The sequence below is a fragment of the Choloepus didactylus genome, chromosome 15, assembly GCF_015220235.1.
Source record: "Choloepus didactylus isolate mChoDid1 chromosome 15, mChoDid1.pri, whole genome shotgun sequence".
Classification (NCBI taxonomy): Eukaryota; Metazoa; Chordata; class Mammalia; order Pilosa; family Megalonychidae; genus Choloepus; species Choloepus didactylus.
This window is the reverse complement of record NC_051321.1, coordinates 69,260,796-69,278,332: the sequence shown is the minus strand read 5'-3', so window position 1 is coordinate 69,278,332 and position 17,537 is coordinate 69,260,796. Positions and strand designations below refer to the sequence as shown.

The 17,537-nt window shown below is 35.8% G+C and overlaps 2 protein-coding genes across 4 annotated transcripts in view; one reads left to right on the top strand and one right to left on the bottom strand.

The window, feature by feature from the left end:
* Positions 1-17,537, bottom strand: part of MCU (mitochondrial calcium uniporter) — a 215,609-nt gene that overhangs the window by 173,720 nt on the left and 24,352 nt on the right. The window lies entirely within an intron of this gene.
* On the top strand, positions 7,530-9,292 carry LOC119510227 (multiple coagulation factor deficiency protein 2 homolog). Its single transcript, XM_037804437.1, has one exon. The coding sequence runs from the start codon at positions 7,546-7,548 to the stop codon at positions 7,987-7,989; it is 444 nt and encodes a 147-aa protein (XP_037660365.1). The 5' UTR covers positions 7,530-7,545; the 3' UTR covers positions 7,990-9,292.

The following is a 17,537-nucleotide window of genomic DNA, read 5'->3' as shown; positions in this document are numbered from 1 at the left end:
TACTGGTTGTGATATTGTACTATAGTTTTGCAAGAAATTACCATTGAGAGAAACTGGGTAATGGTAACTTGATGTAAGAATCCCACTGTGTTATTTCTTACAACTGCATGTCAGTTTACAATTATCAAAATAAAAAGTTCAATTAAAAAAGCAAATAGTTTTTTAAATGCTGAGCAGAATGTGGCAAAGGATGTCTAACTCACTGCTATCATTATCCCCCTATCTGCTATTACCACGATCATTACCACTAGATATTCCTGCCATTATGTAATTGCACCCTTTTCATTAGATTCTTGGGGTGTTTGTTCAACCAGTAATATAAGTCCACTTAATTATAAAATTGCACAGTCCTCATTTTTCCCACTTTCTTTACAAGGAAATAATCATAAATGTGGGAACCCAGGGCCCAGACTCCCCCCAAAGGAGACCCCACAGCACACAGCAGCCTGTGTGACCAGGACAGAAGTAGAAGGTCATCAGACCTCCTCAGGGAAGAAAGTATATACAGATGGCCTCATAAACAAAGCACTGAAACTCCCCTCCCCTGATCACTGTTGATAACAAATCTCCAGACCCCTATGTCACAAGACCCTGCTAAAACTCTATTCTCATATTCTAAGGAATGTCTTTGTCTTAAACCCTTATAAGCTGTCCCTTCGCACCCCCATCTTTGCAGAGTGCTGACTTCCATTTTCTGGCCAGCCACTACTGGGAACAATCTTCTCCTGTTTGTAAGTCCTAATAAACCCATGTCTGACTCCCAGCCTAGTGTGTTCTTTGGTCTTAGCCACTCCAAGGGCTGCACTGGAACAATAAACTTGGTTCAATATCCAATACCTTAAGTTTAAATTTTTTTTAATTTAAAAATTTTCAAAAATAGTAAGTTAATATTACTATACCTAAAGCACAGTGCTGTCTGAAAGAAATATGAGAACCACATATGTAATTTTAAATTTTCTAATAGCCACATTAAAAAAGTAAAAACAGATAAAATTAACTGTAATAATATATTTTATTTAACACAATTATATCCAAAATATTATCATTTCAACATGTAATTGATATAAAAAATTACTGAGACCACAATCTCATATGTAAGTTATGAGTATCATGGAGCTTATTTTTTACTTCACAATTTTTAAAAATGTTTTCGTTTTCTTAGTATTCTATAGAAACCTCATCTTATTCTGACCCTTTTCAAATAATACTCTAAAGTCACTCTAGATTTCCACATTAATCCCTCTCACATTGGTCTTTTGTAAATGTCCATTTCATATATAAGTAAACCAAGGAGTTTTTGTGTAATACAGATCATCTGTATAGAATCCTCCTCCAGTTCCCTTTCATTAGAATAATTTCCAATTAATGCTATTATTGTTTACTTTTGAAGGACTTTTCCATCCTTTTTGGACCACACTCCCATTTAAAACCTCTGTTCACATGCTCCTACCTTTTTCTGATCTTTTAAAAATGTGACTTTTGTAATAATTTTCCAAATTTCTTTCAATAAGCATATTTTACCATTATAATAGAAAGCTAATTCTTTTGGAAAGAAATTGTAGGGCCAAGTTTTATCTGACTTCTGTGAAATTAAATTATGAGCAATGCTTGTCAAGATTGAGGCAGATGCTCCAATTTGAACTAAATAAGACTATCTAAATATTTCCCCCAAAATAAATTTTTTGAAAATTAATTTATAGCAGGTACTGTTTATTGAGTACCTATTCCAAATCAAGCACTAGCCTAGGTGCTTTTCAAACATTGACTCATTTTATCTTTTTTCTTTTTAATTATAGAAGTTGTAGGTTTACAGAAAAATCAAGCATAAAAGACAAGGTTCCCATATATCACTCTTTATTAACACCTTTCATTGGAGTGGCACATTTTTACAGCTGTACTATTAACAATAGTCCATGGTTTAACTTGAGGTTCACTGTTTGTGTTATGCAGTTCCACGGACTTTTTAAAAAACTGTTATTCTAGTAACAAATATAGAATGTAAATTTTCCCCTTTCAACCACATTCAAATATATAATTCAGTGCTGTTAATTATGTTCACAGTGTTGTGCTACTATAACCACCATGAATTACCAACCCATTTTATATTTACAACCACCCTACAAGATAGATTTTTATCTAACCCACACCGAAGCCTATGCTTTTTCTAATCCTCTCTACCTTTTTTTCAACACTCCTTACAGATATTCTATTTGTTTATTTTTTCCCCATATTCATCAAGCATAAATGCTCTCACTGAAAGAAGGTTACACTCATATTAAGCCCATTAAATGTAGAAACAAAATCAAAAGGGCAATTTTGACCTCATGGATTTACTTGCCTGTGATTTAGTCAAGCAAAGAATATATGTAATATCCTTCATTTGCTACTACACTTGACAGTACATAAGATAGCTATGTAAAGGATCCTCATGACCTAGCTAAACCAGTTATGAACTCTTTGAATATCCAAATTCCTGATGAGGGGGGGTAAAACAATATTTACCAAAAATGTTATACACAAAAACCTTCCCATATTAGGTACAAGTGCTTCTTATATCCCACTTAAGGAGCATGCCAGAAACAAACAGTAAGTGTTTGATACGTTCAGTGGTCATGTATTCCCTGCTCAATCTGATCCTTTTTATGACCAAGTAATATTCCACTGTATGGATATACTATATTTTATTTATCCATTTTTCATTTGAAGGACATTTAGGTTGCTTCCATTTTTTGGCTATTATGAACAATATTGTTGTGAATGTTGGTGTACAGCTTTTTTTGGAACATGTTTCATTTCTCTTGGGCATATACCTAGGAGTGAAATAGCCAGGCCATATGATAACTCTATTTTTAACTGTTTGAGGAACTGCAATACTGTTTTCCAAAGTGTTCTGTTCCATTTTACAATTCCACAGTTGTATATTAGGATTCCAATTTCTCTATATCCTTTTGTCTGTAATTTTGATTTAGTCATTTTAGTGGATATGAAGTGGTATTCCATTTAGTTTTTTTAACCATTTTTTTACTGAAATATATTCACATATCATACAATCATCCAAAATGTAAAACGGTTGTTCACAGTATCTTCATATAGTTGTGCATTCATCACCACAAACAATTTTTGAATATTTTCCTTGCTCCAAAAAACAAGAATAAAAATAAAAGTGAAAAGAACACTCAAACGTCCCATACCCCTCCTCCCCCATATTAGTCATTTAGTTTTGTCCCCATTTTTCTACTCATTTGTCCATACACTGGGTAATAGGAGTAGCACATTCCACAAATATTAAATATTGCATTCAAATAAAGCTATTTGTTCTACTCAATTTGTAATTTGGAATTTGTAACTCAGTCCCAATTCCATTTTCTGGATGTGAAAAGAGGGTCAGTTATGATTTTCATCTGGATTCTAAAAACAGAAAAAGTTAAGTTAAGTTCTCAGCAATTATTCAAAAACACTACTACCATCATCTCCACCAATTGGTCAGTAATCTTTCCATCACAAGCAGAAGAAAACAAATTTGTGGAAGTGTATTGTCTCTGGAGGATCAGAGACAGGACTGGGTTTTAAGGCTGTTAATCTAGCAGCTCAACAGTATCTCCAGACCTGACTGTGTCTACCTCAAACTTACCTGGCTGGTTCCTTTTGTGGTTTTAAGGTGGCAACCGGCAGCAGTTGGGGTTAGAGGCTACCCAGTATTCATGAAACAGAAGAATGAAGGTTCACTGATCCAGAGCCCTTCTCTTCAGGCCAATTTAGATCATGTGCCCATTCCAGAATCAACTGCCACCAGAGAAATTCCATGTACAAACTAGTTTAGACTGGGGCTCCTGAATCAATCTCTGGCAAGGAGGACAAAATTATCATGATTGGCTTAGACTAGCAGCTTTCTAACTTTGTTCAACAGCAAGCCTCCATCAGAATTATACTTTACATCAAGATCCAGTACACACATTACACACACATACACACAGAAACATGAAACAAATATTTTATGAAAAAATACTTATCCTTATTATGCACAATCCAATTTGATATGTTCTTTCGTATCACATGTATTTTTGTAATGTTGGTTGCCACTCTACTAAATTGATTTTGTGACCCGTTAATAGGTTGTGTCCAGGTTTTCAAAACTACTAGCTTTGGCTAATTAGAGGACACACCTGAGGTTACAGTCAAGTTCACAAACCACACTGCTGCTGCACAATAGGGAAAGGTAAAATAGTTGTTGAGGAGTCAATCATAATGTCCATTACATCGTCCCACAATGCACTGTCACTACATTGCTTTATTTGATCTCACAAGAGTGGTATTGGAAAAACCCAAAGAATACACACACAAGGAAAGAAAATTTTGTCTTTTCCTAGTTTTCATTGTTCATTTGTCTTTTCAAGTTGAAACTTTCTGCAGGTTTAGAATAAAGGTCATATTCAGAGACTGTTCACATGAATGCATTCTCTGCAAAGCACCTACAGGGTATGGCCATGAGATACCATTAGAAAGGACAAATAGGAGAATAAGTGTTAAAAGAAGGCAGAAGTGAAACAGGGAGAGCAGTGGTTGTCTAGAGACATTTTTGGTTATCACAACTGGGCAGGGGGTGCTTGTGGCATCTGAAAGTAGAGTTCAGGGATGCTGCTAAACATCCTACAATGCACAGGACAGCCCCCACAACAAAGAATTATCTGGTCCGAAATATCAGTACTTCCAAGGTTGAGAAACCTTGAGAGAGTATGATCATCTATAGTCCTGTTAGTCCATCTAAGGTCCAAATGCTACTTTGCAGTATGAGAATATTAGATACATCTGAACTATCTGTTCCAGTTCAAGGAGCTGAGTTTCACAAATGGAAAAGAGATTTAATAAGAAGCAGACGCCACTTTACTCAGAATGGTCACTGTTCTGCATTCTAGAGGAAACTTTATCTCACTTGTTTGTGGTATTGATTTCATTTTTAAAAATAATATAAAAAGCAATTTTTCTATCACTTCATCATATAATGCAATTCTTTAATAGGAAAGATCTGTCTGCATACATTTGGGGTTCTAGTCGTCTGAAGCAGTCATGAGAGCTAGCAAAATACAAGAAATGGCAACCACAAATATATTGTTCCTACACTTCAAATACAGGTCTACAGCAAGGAAAAAGAAATTCAGAAGCAATTCTTTCAAGGCCCACCAGGTTGGGGCACTGTAATAAAAACAGAAGTTTTCTTCCTACTACTCACTGAATATATAGCCTTTCTAGCATTTCCTATCTTTTCTAGATCCCTCTTGCTGTTTTCCTCCTTGTTCCAGTTTGCTAGTGCTGCCGTTATGCAAAATACCAGAAATGGATTGGCTTTTATAAAGGGGGTTTATTTGATTACAAAGTTACAGTCTTATGGCCATGAAAATGTGCAAAGGCATCACAGTAGGGTACCTTCACTGAAGAACACCGATGGCATCTGGAAAAACTCTGTTAGCTGGGAAGGCACGTGGCTGGCATCTGCTTGCTCCTAGGTTGCGTTTCAAAATGGCGTTCTCCAAAATGTCTCTCTAGGCTACAGCACCGAGCTCCTTCTGTCTGAGATCTTATAGGGCTCCAGTGATTTAATTAAGATTCATGCTGATTGGGCAGGGCCACACCTCCATGGAAATAATCTAGTCAAAGTTATTACCCACAGTTGGGTGGGTCACATCTCCATGGAAACAACCTAATTCAAAGATTCCAACCTAACCATCACTAATACACCTGCCCCCACATGATTTCATTAAAGAACATGGCTTTTTGGGGTATATAATACATCCAAACCAGCAAACTTCTGAACAGTAGGGTTTGATAACACAGAAATATCTTTCTTTTCTCCACATCCATAATTATATTCCACCTCTCAGGGGAGAAATGGGAAAAAAAGGAAAGAAAATAAGTGTCCTCAAACTTCATCACTCTCTACCATATCACTTAGTAGACAAGAAATTTGCCATGGTTTTTAACTATTTGGTACCTCTAAAAAGTCTTCCTTGTTCGGGGAATTTCTCATCTCCTAAGTTCAGCCTCCCCAAGACAGAAGTCAGAAATTCACTCTCCTGGCCTCTTTTGCAACCAGGAAGCAGATATATGACCTAGGTTCTGCCAATCAAACACATCCACATGATATTTCAATTAGGACACAAGCGATACAAAGGAGACACCATGTGGAATCCATTCTGAAGAACATTTCACAGAGGGAGCAGCTTCCTTTCAGAAGTGAAATGGCAAAGGCCAGTGTGTTACCAGCAATCTTGTATTACATCCATCTGTAGATCAGTAAATTAAGAATTAATGCATATCCTACTGAAGGCAACATTCCAGTCGTTATCTTCAAATTCATTTCCAGGACATCAAACTAAATGATTTCATATGGATAGTGATTTTTTTTAAGTAAATTGAAAAATCTAAGATCGAACAGTATGTATGTACAAAGTACCATTTTTATATGCTATCTCTATGGAGAACTTTCTAAAGCTGTATAAATTATAGTTCTTGCCCTATAGAGTTTACAGTCTTATAAAGGAATAAAACATACACAAAGCAGTAGAGACAATATATAAAGAGAAAAACATTCTGTGACCTTAAGAACGATAATTCACCTCTCTGGGCCTTAGTTTCTTCATTTGTATAATCAAAGAGTAGGGACTTAAACGATCATCTCTAAGGTCTCTAATGCTACTCAGATATATAATTAGGAAACTGTTGGAAGAAATTCAAACATTAGTGTTATAGGAGTTAAAAGCTAATAAGGATCAAGGTGAGCTGGTGAAATCAGGGAGGCTTCATGGCACTTTGGTGGAGTACTGAAAAGATGGGATGTAATCAGGGACGTAGCAAGGGAGATATGGACCTTCCAAACGATGAGAACAAATGGTAAACTCTAGGAATGAATGTGGCAAACACAGAGAAATATAGGAATTAACTAAAAGTGTGTTGAGCTCTGTGGGAAATATCATTGGATATGAAAAACAAGCAAGATTATGAATGACTCTGAAGGTCTGGGGAATGCTATATTTGATAATGTTTCAAGAACACTAATCTTCAATGGGCATTTTCATCTGTTCTTTATTCTAGATGTTATCTCCTGTGTAAAAACTACAACAGCTACCCACACATTTTCTAAAGCATTCCCTCTCTGAACACTGGTGTTCTATATTTATCTGTTCAAGCTGAGAGACTACTAGAGAGATACTCACAATTAATCCTTTTGCAATCAAGTGGATACCCAATTTAAGGATAACAATCTATTTCCAAATGGCCTTTATTTCCCAACCCTACCCTCATCTGTCTTAACTCCATTTACCCTCTAGTCTCTTACAATATTATATTGGTAACATGTACATAAACTAGAGCTTTGAGGAAAGAATTTTATTTATTAAAGTGCATAGTCGGCGCAGGACGGGGGAGGCATGTTGATGGCGGGCTGGGGGCGGGGCAGAGAGGGGGAGTGCTTGAGCACGGGCCTGGAAGGCTCATCTTGGAAAACTTCGCGTCTGGAAAAACGATTCGGCGGTGAGGACGGCAACGGTGCCGATGACCATGGGATCTCTGTGGCTGTTCAGAACTCCTTTCCTATGTAGCCTGCTCTGGGCCTTTTGCACCCCAGGTGCCAGGACTGAGGAGCCCGGGGCCAGCTTCTCACATCCTGGCAGCGCAGGCCTGGATAGGAACACCGTGCACGACCAAGAGCATATCCTGGAGCATCTAGAAGGTGTCATCAACAAACCAGAGGCGGAGATGTCTCCACAAGAACTGCAGCTCCATTATTTCAAAATGCACGATTATGATGGCAATAATTTACTTGACGGCTTAGAACTCTCCACAGCCATCACTCATGCCCATAAGGAAGGGAGTGACCAGACACTACCAATGAAAGAAGAAGATCTGATTAACTTAATAGATGGTGTTTTGAGAGATGATGATAAGAACAATGATGGATACATTGACTATGCTGAATTTGCAAAATCACTGCAGTAGATGCTGTTTGGTTTCCTCATAGTCATATGCAAACGTGACCTGATATAATGTGAACTTTTAGTAATGCGGAATAATTTATTGCTGCAGTATTTTGGTAAAAACCTGTAGCACATGTTACACTGGGGTGAGAAACAGAAATAAAGAGAAATAGAAGAGGAATGGGACACATGGTAATCCCTGCGTATTGCTAAACCTCTTACTGGACAAGGGTCTGATTAAAGAATCCTTTTAGGAATATTGGATAATTGGAGCTGAGTCCTCAGGAACTTGAATTTGACTGTAGAATATTGCTAGTCTCTCGGTATTAATTTATGCTACCTGAAAAGGAAGACCACAAGCTCTGCCAAGTGGACATACTTTTCACAAACAGAAGGAATGGAGTGAATGCCAAATGTCTCCTTGTTACTTCTCTTCAGGTAAATGTGGTCAGTATTCTGGAAGGTCGCTGGCCTTAAGGATTTCTTGCTCTGCACAAGTGGATATTTATAAGGCTGTTTCAAAGCTACAACATAAGAATGTCAAGTGTTGAGTTTAGTTGACCACTGAGTCCAAGATTTTGAATCCTCTGGCATTTTGAGAATGATATACCACTGGCCTAAGTAACATTTTTCAGTTTTTCAATGTTTTATGAAACTACTGCCACATGCTTATACTTTATCTCTTCAACTTGGGAGAGACCTTGAATTTAAAAGTGTTCTCTACTCTAATCAATAGCAAATGTTCTAGCTTTCTTAATATTTCTATTTAACTCTTTTTTTCTAGCATTTTATTTTTGCCATTTAGAATGTAAAGATTTTACTCTTTCTTCTTGATATGATGGGGGTAAAACTACCAGCTGGTCCAGCACAAGTGAGAAGTAAAAAAGATCTTTCACCAAACACAATGATTAACCTGATACAAGTTATATTTCAAAAGGAATGTTGTTTAAATGACCTCTCCTAGCCTGATTACATGAATTCTTCAGACCAGTAAAATTAGAAAAAGAGGCTTAACAACGTAAATCTCAATAGGAGTCAAACATTAGAAGCAGCAGATTGTAATTTGGTTTATTGGATATGATGGACATGCTGTAACAGAAACCTGAAATGATAGTTGACTGGGATTGCATAAAATTTGCTGTAAGATATATAAAGACTTATTTTCTTTATTAAATTATTCTTATAAGAAAACATGTATTTGTAAAAATGGTTTCCTGTGTCACATATTTGTGCAATCAGAGCTGAATTGTAAGCTATTCTTGTAATATCTAGTTATTTTGAAAGATTTGTATAATGAATTCAGATATATGGACCAATAAAACTGATGAAACAAAAAAAAAAAAAAAAAAAAAAAAGTGCATAGTCATTCAGAACACAGAAAGTCAATCAAAATTATAAATATAAATCTTTAGATAAGTCCTTTAGGAATCTAACAAATCCTACAACTAACAGCTATAAAAAGGCTATATAATTATATTTTATGGTCTTACATGAATGAGAAGGCCATTACAAAGACTCTCATACACTGTTGGTTTGGGAAAGCAGTCTTGCCATAATTATTAACTATTATTAAATATACACATTTCATATTTATGTATCCTTTGAATCAGCGATCCCATTCCTGGTTATCTAGCCCATAAAAGTACCTATATGTGAGGATATGTACAAGATGCTTACTACAGTGTTCACAGTGGCAAAAAATGGGAATCAGAATGAATACCCATCAATAAGGCACTGCCTAAATAAACAAAGGTAGAGTCACTCCATGGAATGTCCCATATATACCCTCATGTCACACAGACATTAAAAATGATTTAGTGCTCTAGTACTGACTTAGAGGAAGTTTTACTAGTTACTACTGAGTGAGAAAAACAAAACGCAGAAAAGAATGCATAATATGATCCAGTTTTATAAAACAAAGTAAGAAAAACTGTATATGTGTGTGTGTGCCTGGAAGAGTGTGTGAGAGAGAGAGTGTGTGTGTTTATATGTGTGTGTTAGTAGACAGGCAGACAAAAAACAGATAGAATGATTATTCAAATATCAGGAAAAATATAGAAGGATATATACCACATGGTTACTTTGGAGCAAAATGGGAAAAAAAGATGGAGAAGGAAACTAGGCAAGGAAGGAGGAAAAACATAAATTCACAGTTACATAAAAATAAGTATGAGTAGATATAGAAATTAATTTTTAAAGAAAAACTATTTGAAAATAAAAAGAAGGCCCACCACAATGCAGAATATGACTCCCAGGGATGAAACTGGACCCGGCATCATGGGACTGAGAGTATCTTCTTGACCAAAAGGGGGATGCAAAATGAGACGAAATAGTTTCAATGGCTGAGAGATTTCAAATGGAATTGAGAGGTCACTCTGGTGGACATTCTTATGTACTATATAGATAACACATCTTAGGTTTTAATGTATTGGAATAGCTAGAAGTAAATATCTGAAACTACCAAACTCCAACCCAGCAGTCTGGACTCCTGAAGATGATTATATAACAATGTAGATTACAAGGGGTGACAGTGTGATTGTGAAGACCTTGTGGATCACACCCCCTTTATCTAGTGTATGGATGAGTAGAAAAATGGGGATAAAAACTAAATGACAAATAGGGTGGGATGGGGGGGATGATTTGGGTGTTCTTTTTTCACTTTTATTTTTTATTCTTGTTCTGGTTCTTTCTGATGTAAGGAAAATATTCAGAGATAGATTGTGATGATGAACACATAACTATGTTATCATACTGTGGACAGTGGATTGTATATCATGGATGATTGTATGGTGTGTGAATGTATTTCAATAAAACTGAATTTAATAAAAAAAAGAAAAAAAAAGAAAAAAAAAAAAAGAAGGGCCACCAGAAACCAGCTACTCCAACCTTCAGATGATCCAAAGACTCATCAGTGCTTCTTCTATGCAATGAACTGGGCTAAGGATTGATTATCTCCTTTTTAATAACTCATCTAGTCAATAATGAATCCATCTATTCCCCAGGATGCTCATACTCATTTTAAAGTTGATCTAATGAAAGAAAATTCATTAGAATATTTAGCTGAAATTTGCTTCTCCATAAGGAGAAGGAATGAATCTAACTTCTATTCACATGGCTGTCTTTGGATATTTTCAGCTAATTTTGTTTTATTCACTTTGCAACTTTTACAGGCAGTTCTCTACTTCTGTACATAATACAGTCCTAATAATGAGCCTAAAAGCTGAAAGTGTAGTGTCAAACAATAGACTGAAGGGACTTAAATGTTTATCAAACAGTAACAAACTCAGAAAAAAAATATTTGCAACTCAAATCACAAAAGATTAATTTCCTTAATACAAAAAGAGCTCCTATGAATGACAGAGAAAAAGACCAACATCACTATAAGACTTAAGGAATATGAACTTTAGTTCACAGAAAAAAGGAAAGACAGTTCTTTTTTTTAAAAAAAGAACTTGTACAACTTTACTTGTACAAGAAATGCAAATAAGATACCATTTTTCACCAAGCAGATAAATCCTCAAGTTTGACAACACACTGTGTTGGCAAAGATATAAGCTGATAGTAATTTTCAGACCTTATACTTGTAGAGGCGTAATCTATAAACTTATACAATGACCAATGATGAATACACAAGGTTATTTACTGCAATAATGCAAAAATAGCAAGACTTTTTTTTTTATTCTTATTTTTATTCTTTCTGGTGTAAGGAAAATGTTAAAAAATTGATTGTGGTGATGAATGCACAACTATTTGATGGTACTGTGAAAAGCTGATTGTACAACATGGATGATTGTACGGTATGTGAATATACCTCAATAAAACTTAATTTAAAAAAAAATATTTAGTGAGTGTTCCAACAACAATAACAACAAAAAATTCCAAAGAACAGTTAAAGGACTGCAGTAGGGTGAGCACCAAATCAAGAAAAAGTCTACTTAAAAGCAGTAAGATGCATGCCACACTGGCTGGCCACACCCCATCGTTCGCTGGCTACAGCACAGAGCCAGCCTGCACTCCCTGGTCCCAGTTTCAGAATGAGAGTGCAACCCTCTTGCACTTACTGGGAACATGTACATCTGGCCCAAACTTGCCTGGCGTTGGCTTGAGGGCCTTACTGTCTAGAATTTGTTTTTCATGTAGAAGGCAGCTCACCAAGCTCTCCTACACAACTCTGTGGCTACTGCTCTGACCATGTTCTGTTCAACAAGATTACAAAACATACAAAGAAACAGGAAGTAATGGCCTAGGCAAACAAGAAAATTAAACAGTGGAAACCATCAATGAGGAGCACCAGACCTGGAATATACCTACAGACAAAGACTTTTAAAAAAAGGTCCTAAATATGCTCAAAGAGCTAAAGGAAAATGTGGACAAAGAACAAAAGGAAATCAGAAAAACAATAAATGAACAGAAAGAGTATACTGATAAAGAGATAGAAATTATGAAAAGGATTCGAATAGAGCTGATGACCACAGTAACATAAATTTACAATTTCCTAGAGGGGTTCAACAGCAGATTGGAGCTGGCAGAAAAAAGAAATGGAATTTGAAGAAAAGACTATTGAAATCATCCAGTCTGGGAAGCAGAAATAAGAAAGAATGAAGAAAAGTAAAAAGAGCCTGAGGAACCTGTGGGACACCATCAAGCATACCAATATACACATTGTGGGAATCTCAGAAAGAGAAGAGAGAGAGAAAGGGACAGAAAGAACATTCAAAGAAATAATGGCTGATAACTCCCCAAATTTAACAAAAGACATGAATATACACATACAAGACACTCAACAAATTCCAAATTGGATAAACCCAAATATACCCACACCGTGCCATGTTATAATCAAACTATAGAATGCTGAAGATAGAGAAAGAATTCTAAAAGTCACAAGACAGAAGCAACAAGTCACATCCAGGGAAACATTAAGATTAAGCGTCTTTTTCTCATCAGAAACCGTGAGGACAAGAAGGCAGTGGGATGACATATTTAAAGTACTGAAAGTAAAGACTGCCAATCAAGAGTTCTACATTTGGCTAAACTGTGGTTGAGGATTCAGTCGTGTCCCCCACAAAAGGCGTGTTCAGGTCCCAACCCCTGGCCCTGTGGATATGAACCCGTTTGTTATTAGGACCTTTGAAAATGTTATGAGTTAAGCTGTGCCCAAACTGATTAAGGGTGGGCCTCAATCCAATATGGCTGAAGTCCTTATGAGTAAAGGAAATTGGACACAGAAATAGAAGCTAGGGGGAACGTTCAGAACCTGTAACTCACTGGAACTAAGAAGAGAAAGAAGAGGCCACCATGTACACTGCCATGTTGACAGAAAAGCCAAGGACCAAGGATCGCCAGCAGCCAGCCCCAAAATGACATTCTTTTGGGGAGAAAGCATCACCTTGCTGATGCTTCAGTTTTGAACTTCTAGCTTTAAAACTGTGAGCCAATAAATTTCCATTCTTAAACCAACCCACTGTATGAAACTTAACAGCTATGAAACTAAGACAATGTCTTTCAAAACTGAGGGGGAGATTAAGACACTCTCAGATAAACAAAAGCTGAGGGAGTATGTCACCACTACACCAGCCCTACAAGAGATGTTAAAGAGAGTTCTACAAGTTAAAACAAAAGGACAATAGACTGCATCTGCATGAAGAAATAAAGCCCTGAAGAAGAGTAATAACAGGGGTAAACATAAATTCCAGTAATATTGTACTTTTGGTTTGTAACTCCATTTTTTACTTCCTACAGGATCTAAAAGGCAAATGCAAAAATGTAATCAAAAATCAGTGGTTTCAGACTCACAATTCATAAACATGTAATTTGTGACAAGAGCTATATAAAGGTGGAGGAACAGAGGGGTTAAGAACATAGTGTACTATTAAGTTGGTATCAAATAAAACAAGTGTATTACAGATTTAGAATTTAAATTTAAGCCCTATGGTAACTACAAAGAGAACATCTGAGAATATGAAAGCTCATAGAGGCAGAAATAAGAATGCAGATTGCCAGGGTGGGGGAACATGGGAATGGGGAATTAATGCAAAATGGGTATGGCGTTCTTGTTTAGGGAGATGGGAAAGTTTCAGTTATGGAAGGTGGTGAGGATACCACAACAGAGTGAATGAGATTAATTCCACTGAATGTTCCATTTGGGAGTGGTAAAGATAGAAAAGTTTATGTTGTATATATGTTTCCACAATAAAAAAAAAAAGAGAGAGAGAGAGAGTAAAGTGATAATGGCAATTAAATGCAATCCATGATACTAGATAGGATCTAAGAATGGATGAAAAAAAACCCAAAAGAATATTATTGAAACATATGAAAAAATTGGAATGTAGAATTTAAACTTAATAGCAAAGTTAAATTTCTTAAACTTGAATACTTCACTTAAGGTAGTTACATAAGTGAATAATCTTGTTCTTAAGAAATGTATATGACAGTATTAATAGTTCAAGGATTATTGTATACAACCTAACACGCAAGTATTCAGAAAATGGACTGATAAATAGAGAGATGGATAGATAGATGGGTTGATAGACTGATGGATAGATAGACTGATGTGGCAAAATGTTAAAATTGGTAGATATGGGGGGCTGGGGGAACATATGGGGCTTGTATCCTTTTTCTAACTGTCCAGCAAGTTGAAAGTATTTCAAAATAAAAGGACTAAATTATTTTAAAAAATGGATAATGATTCTAAATATGTTAGAATATAAAGAACTACTATAGCATCATATACATGAACTGTAACTAAGTTTACCTTTGTTCTCTCTGAAAAAAAATGTCTGGGAATTATTAAAAACTTATTTGTAAAACAAACTCTAAAAAAAACCAAACTCTAAAAGATAAACATTTTATGGAAGATAAAAGTGACAGAACAAAGGAAATCCAGCTCTGATAAGGGGAAAGAGATTTTTTTCTCTAATGTCCAATAATCTAAAGAAAGGAAATACTGCAAGTTTTGGTTAAAATTTCACCCTGAAAGTAACTCAAGCTCTCATAAAAAGGAAACAGAAGCAGACTTTTTCTCCATCTCGTAGTTAAGCAGGGAAGAAGTGACAACTTTCAGTTCAATCTACTCTCTTCTCTGACCTCTGTGAATCAAACCCCATAACAAAAAAGGGTTATTATGGTTACTCTTGAAAATATAATTTGGAAAAAGTAACTCTGGCTATCATATTTTCAACTCTTGTTACACTGGAATCTTACTTATAAAAAATGCTTAAGTATAAAAAAACTAGGAAACCATGGTAATAACTACAACTAAATCTTCCTACCTCATTGTAATGGCTGCCTATAACTAGACTTAGTCAAGTGGAACGCTCAATTCTCTTAATAAAATAGGAAAAAGAAAAGTACAACAATTGAGGTAAAGGGGAAAAGGGAGTTTTTAACTCATGAGAAGTCAAACACCTTTTTAATTATAATAAATCAGTATGCTAAACTGGTCCAAACATTTTAATATTTATACAGAAAAATTTGCTCATAGACCCACTTGACCTTTGAATAAAATATGCAAATTCCATTTTCTCATTCCTTAGCACAGATCTTCAAACTCACAATGATGTTTCTGTGAGACTAATACCCTATCAAACCTACACCTAAAGAAAAATATTGAGTTCCTCAGAAGGAGCTTAAGTGAATAGTAGTTTCAAGTTGCAATTACCAATAACAGGCCAAGCTGATTTGTTTATATGTATCACAGATGTCGTCATTTCATCCAAAATGAAATTCTTCGTTTTCATCTTGACAGCAAATACAAGCATTATCCTTACCCATAGACAATACTGCCTAGAATTAGCCGGGATGCATCAATATAGCAAGGCATCAGACAGGTATGAAAACCCTGTGCTGTATATAAAAAGAAATCATCTCAAGACAACCAATAAAATAAAAATTAAAAATTCCTTTCATACAAGAATGTTCCCAGGTGGGAAAATAGAAACATCCAATGTGCATCTTTCCTGGAAGTACATATTAATTCATTCAACAATTACATGTGTTAGGCATTCTTTTAGGTGCTAAGGATTCTGTAGTGAAGAAAACATTCCTACTTTCATGGAGGGAAGAAGGCAGAGCAAGTAATAAATAAACATTTAATATGTTGGACAGTGATAACTGCAAAGGGAAAATAAAGCAAAGCAATGAAGAAAAGGAGTGCTGAGTGCAATTTTACATAGGAAGATCATGGAGGACCTCGCTGAGAATATAACATTTGAGCAGAGACTTAAGGGAGATAAGTAACAAGCAAACCTGTCTACCTTTGGGAGAAGAGCACTCCAGTCACAGGAAACAGCAAATGTCTGGCAAGTGTGAGGAATAGCAAGGAGGTCAGCATGGCAAGAATGGAGTGAGCAAGGGGGAAAATGTCAACAGATGGGGGTCAGTTGGGGAGCCAAATGTTCAGGAGCGGTGTGCTGGAGCCGGCAGGTACCAGCTGAAAGCAGATTGTTATATATTCTAGTACTGTCAATTGGCCATGAGAGTAATTATCCCACAGAAGTAGGCAAATTATAAATCGGAGGCTTTTCCCCGTCTGGAGATCTGGTTTATCAGCACACACTTAAAAAAACTTTGAATTGATTGGGACTTGAGGCCTTTTTTCCAGAACATAAGACTTGACTCTCAGGGATATATTAGGTTCTGAATCTTAAATGCCATGTATTTGTCTTAATGAAAATTGTATTATGAAAGTATATTGGTAATATGAACTTTCTGGTCTAGTTGGGAGTTCTTCCATTTGAAAAATGTGGTATTTGAATGGAAGTTTTAATTAATTTTCTCAGTCTTCTTCCCACAGAATTAAAGACAGAATTTTCCATTTGATAAAGGGGCAAAAAAATGAGTCTGTTGCTTGTAAATTGATATTTAGTAACTAGTGAGTACTTACTATACTAGAATACATTATTTGCCTAATCCGAGGTAGACTTATGAAAATGTACCTGTTTTAGCCTTCTTTTGAGAATATATTCACTATTGTTTTTTAAAATATTTTAAGTTATATTTTTTCCTCTTTTTTCAGAGCTGCTTCTTCCTTTTGGTCTACTTTTTTTGTTTTTTTTTTTTGAGGTGAAATTCACAAAGGGATAGGTGTTTCTGATAAGGTTTCTTATAACTGGGTGGATGATCTGCTGTAGCCTTCGAAGAAAGGCCCTTTCATTTTTGAGTCACTTCTAAAGTCACATGAGCTCTGAATTTTGGGGGCTATTTTGCATATGAGTGCTGATACAAATCGAAAATTAAATAGATACATGGCATGTCACCCCATAAATGTTGACTCTGGAGGAAATACTTTTCCTATTATAGTTTCAGTTCTGAACTGAAAAGCTGGGGTGAAGCTTAATTTTGTTCGTCTTTGTATAAATCAGTAAAACTTGAGGCCAGCGTGCCAAGTTTCCTTGTTGACCTCAGAAGATGAACTGAGCTGATGGTGTTAATTTAGACTCAAGGGATTATCTGAATCTTGGTTTGTGTAGATTTGCAATCTACATGCAATATTAACAAAATCAGATAGCTTTTACAGTTTTACTGTGTGTATTTGCGTTACCTGCTTCCAGTCTCCCATACACATCCATTACT

What these genes read in the sequence shown, in the direction of transcription:
- LOC119510227 (XM_037804437.1), top strand. Translation starts at nt 7,546, where the DNA reads ATGACCATGGGATCTCTGTGGCTGTTCAGAACTCCTTTCCTATGTAGC.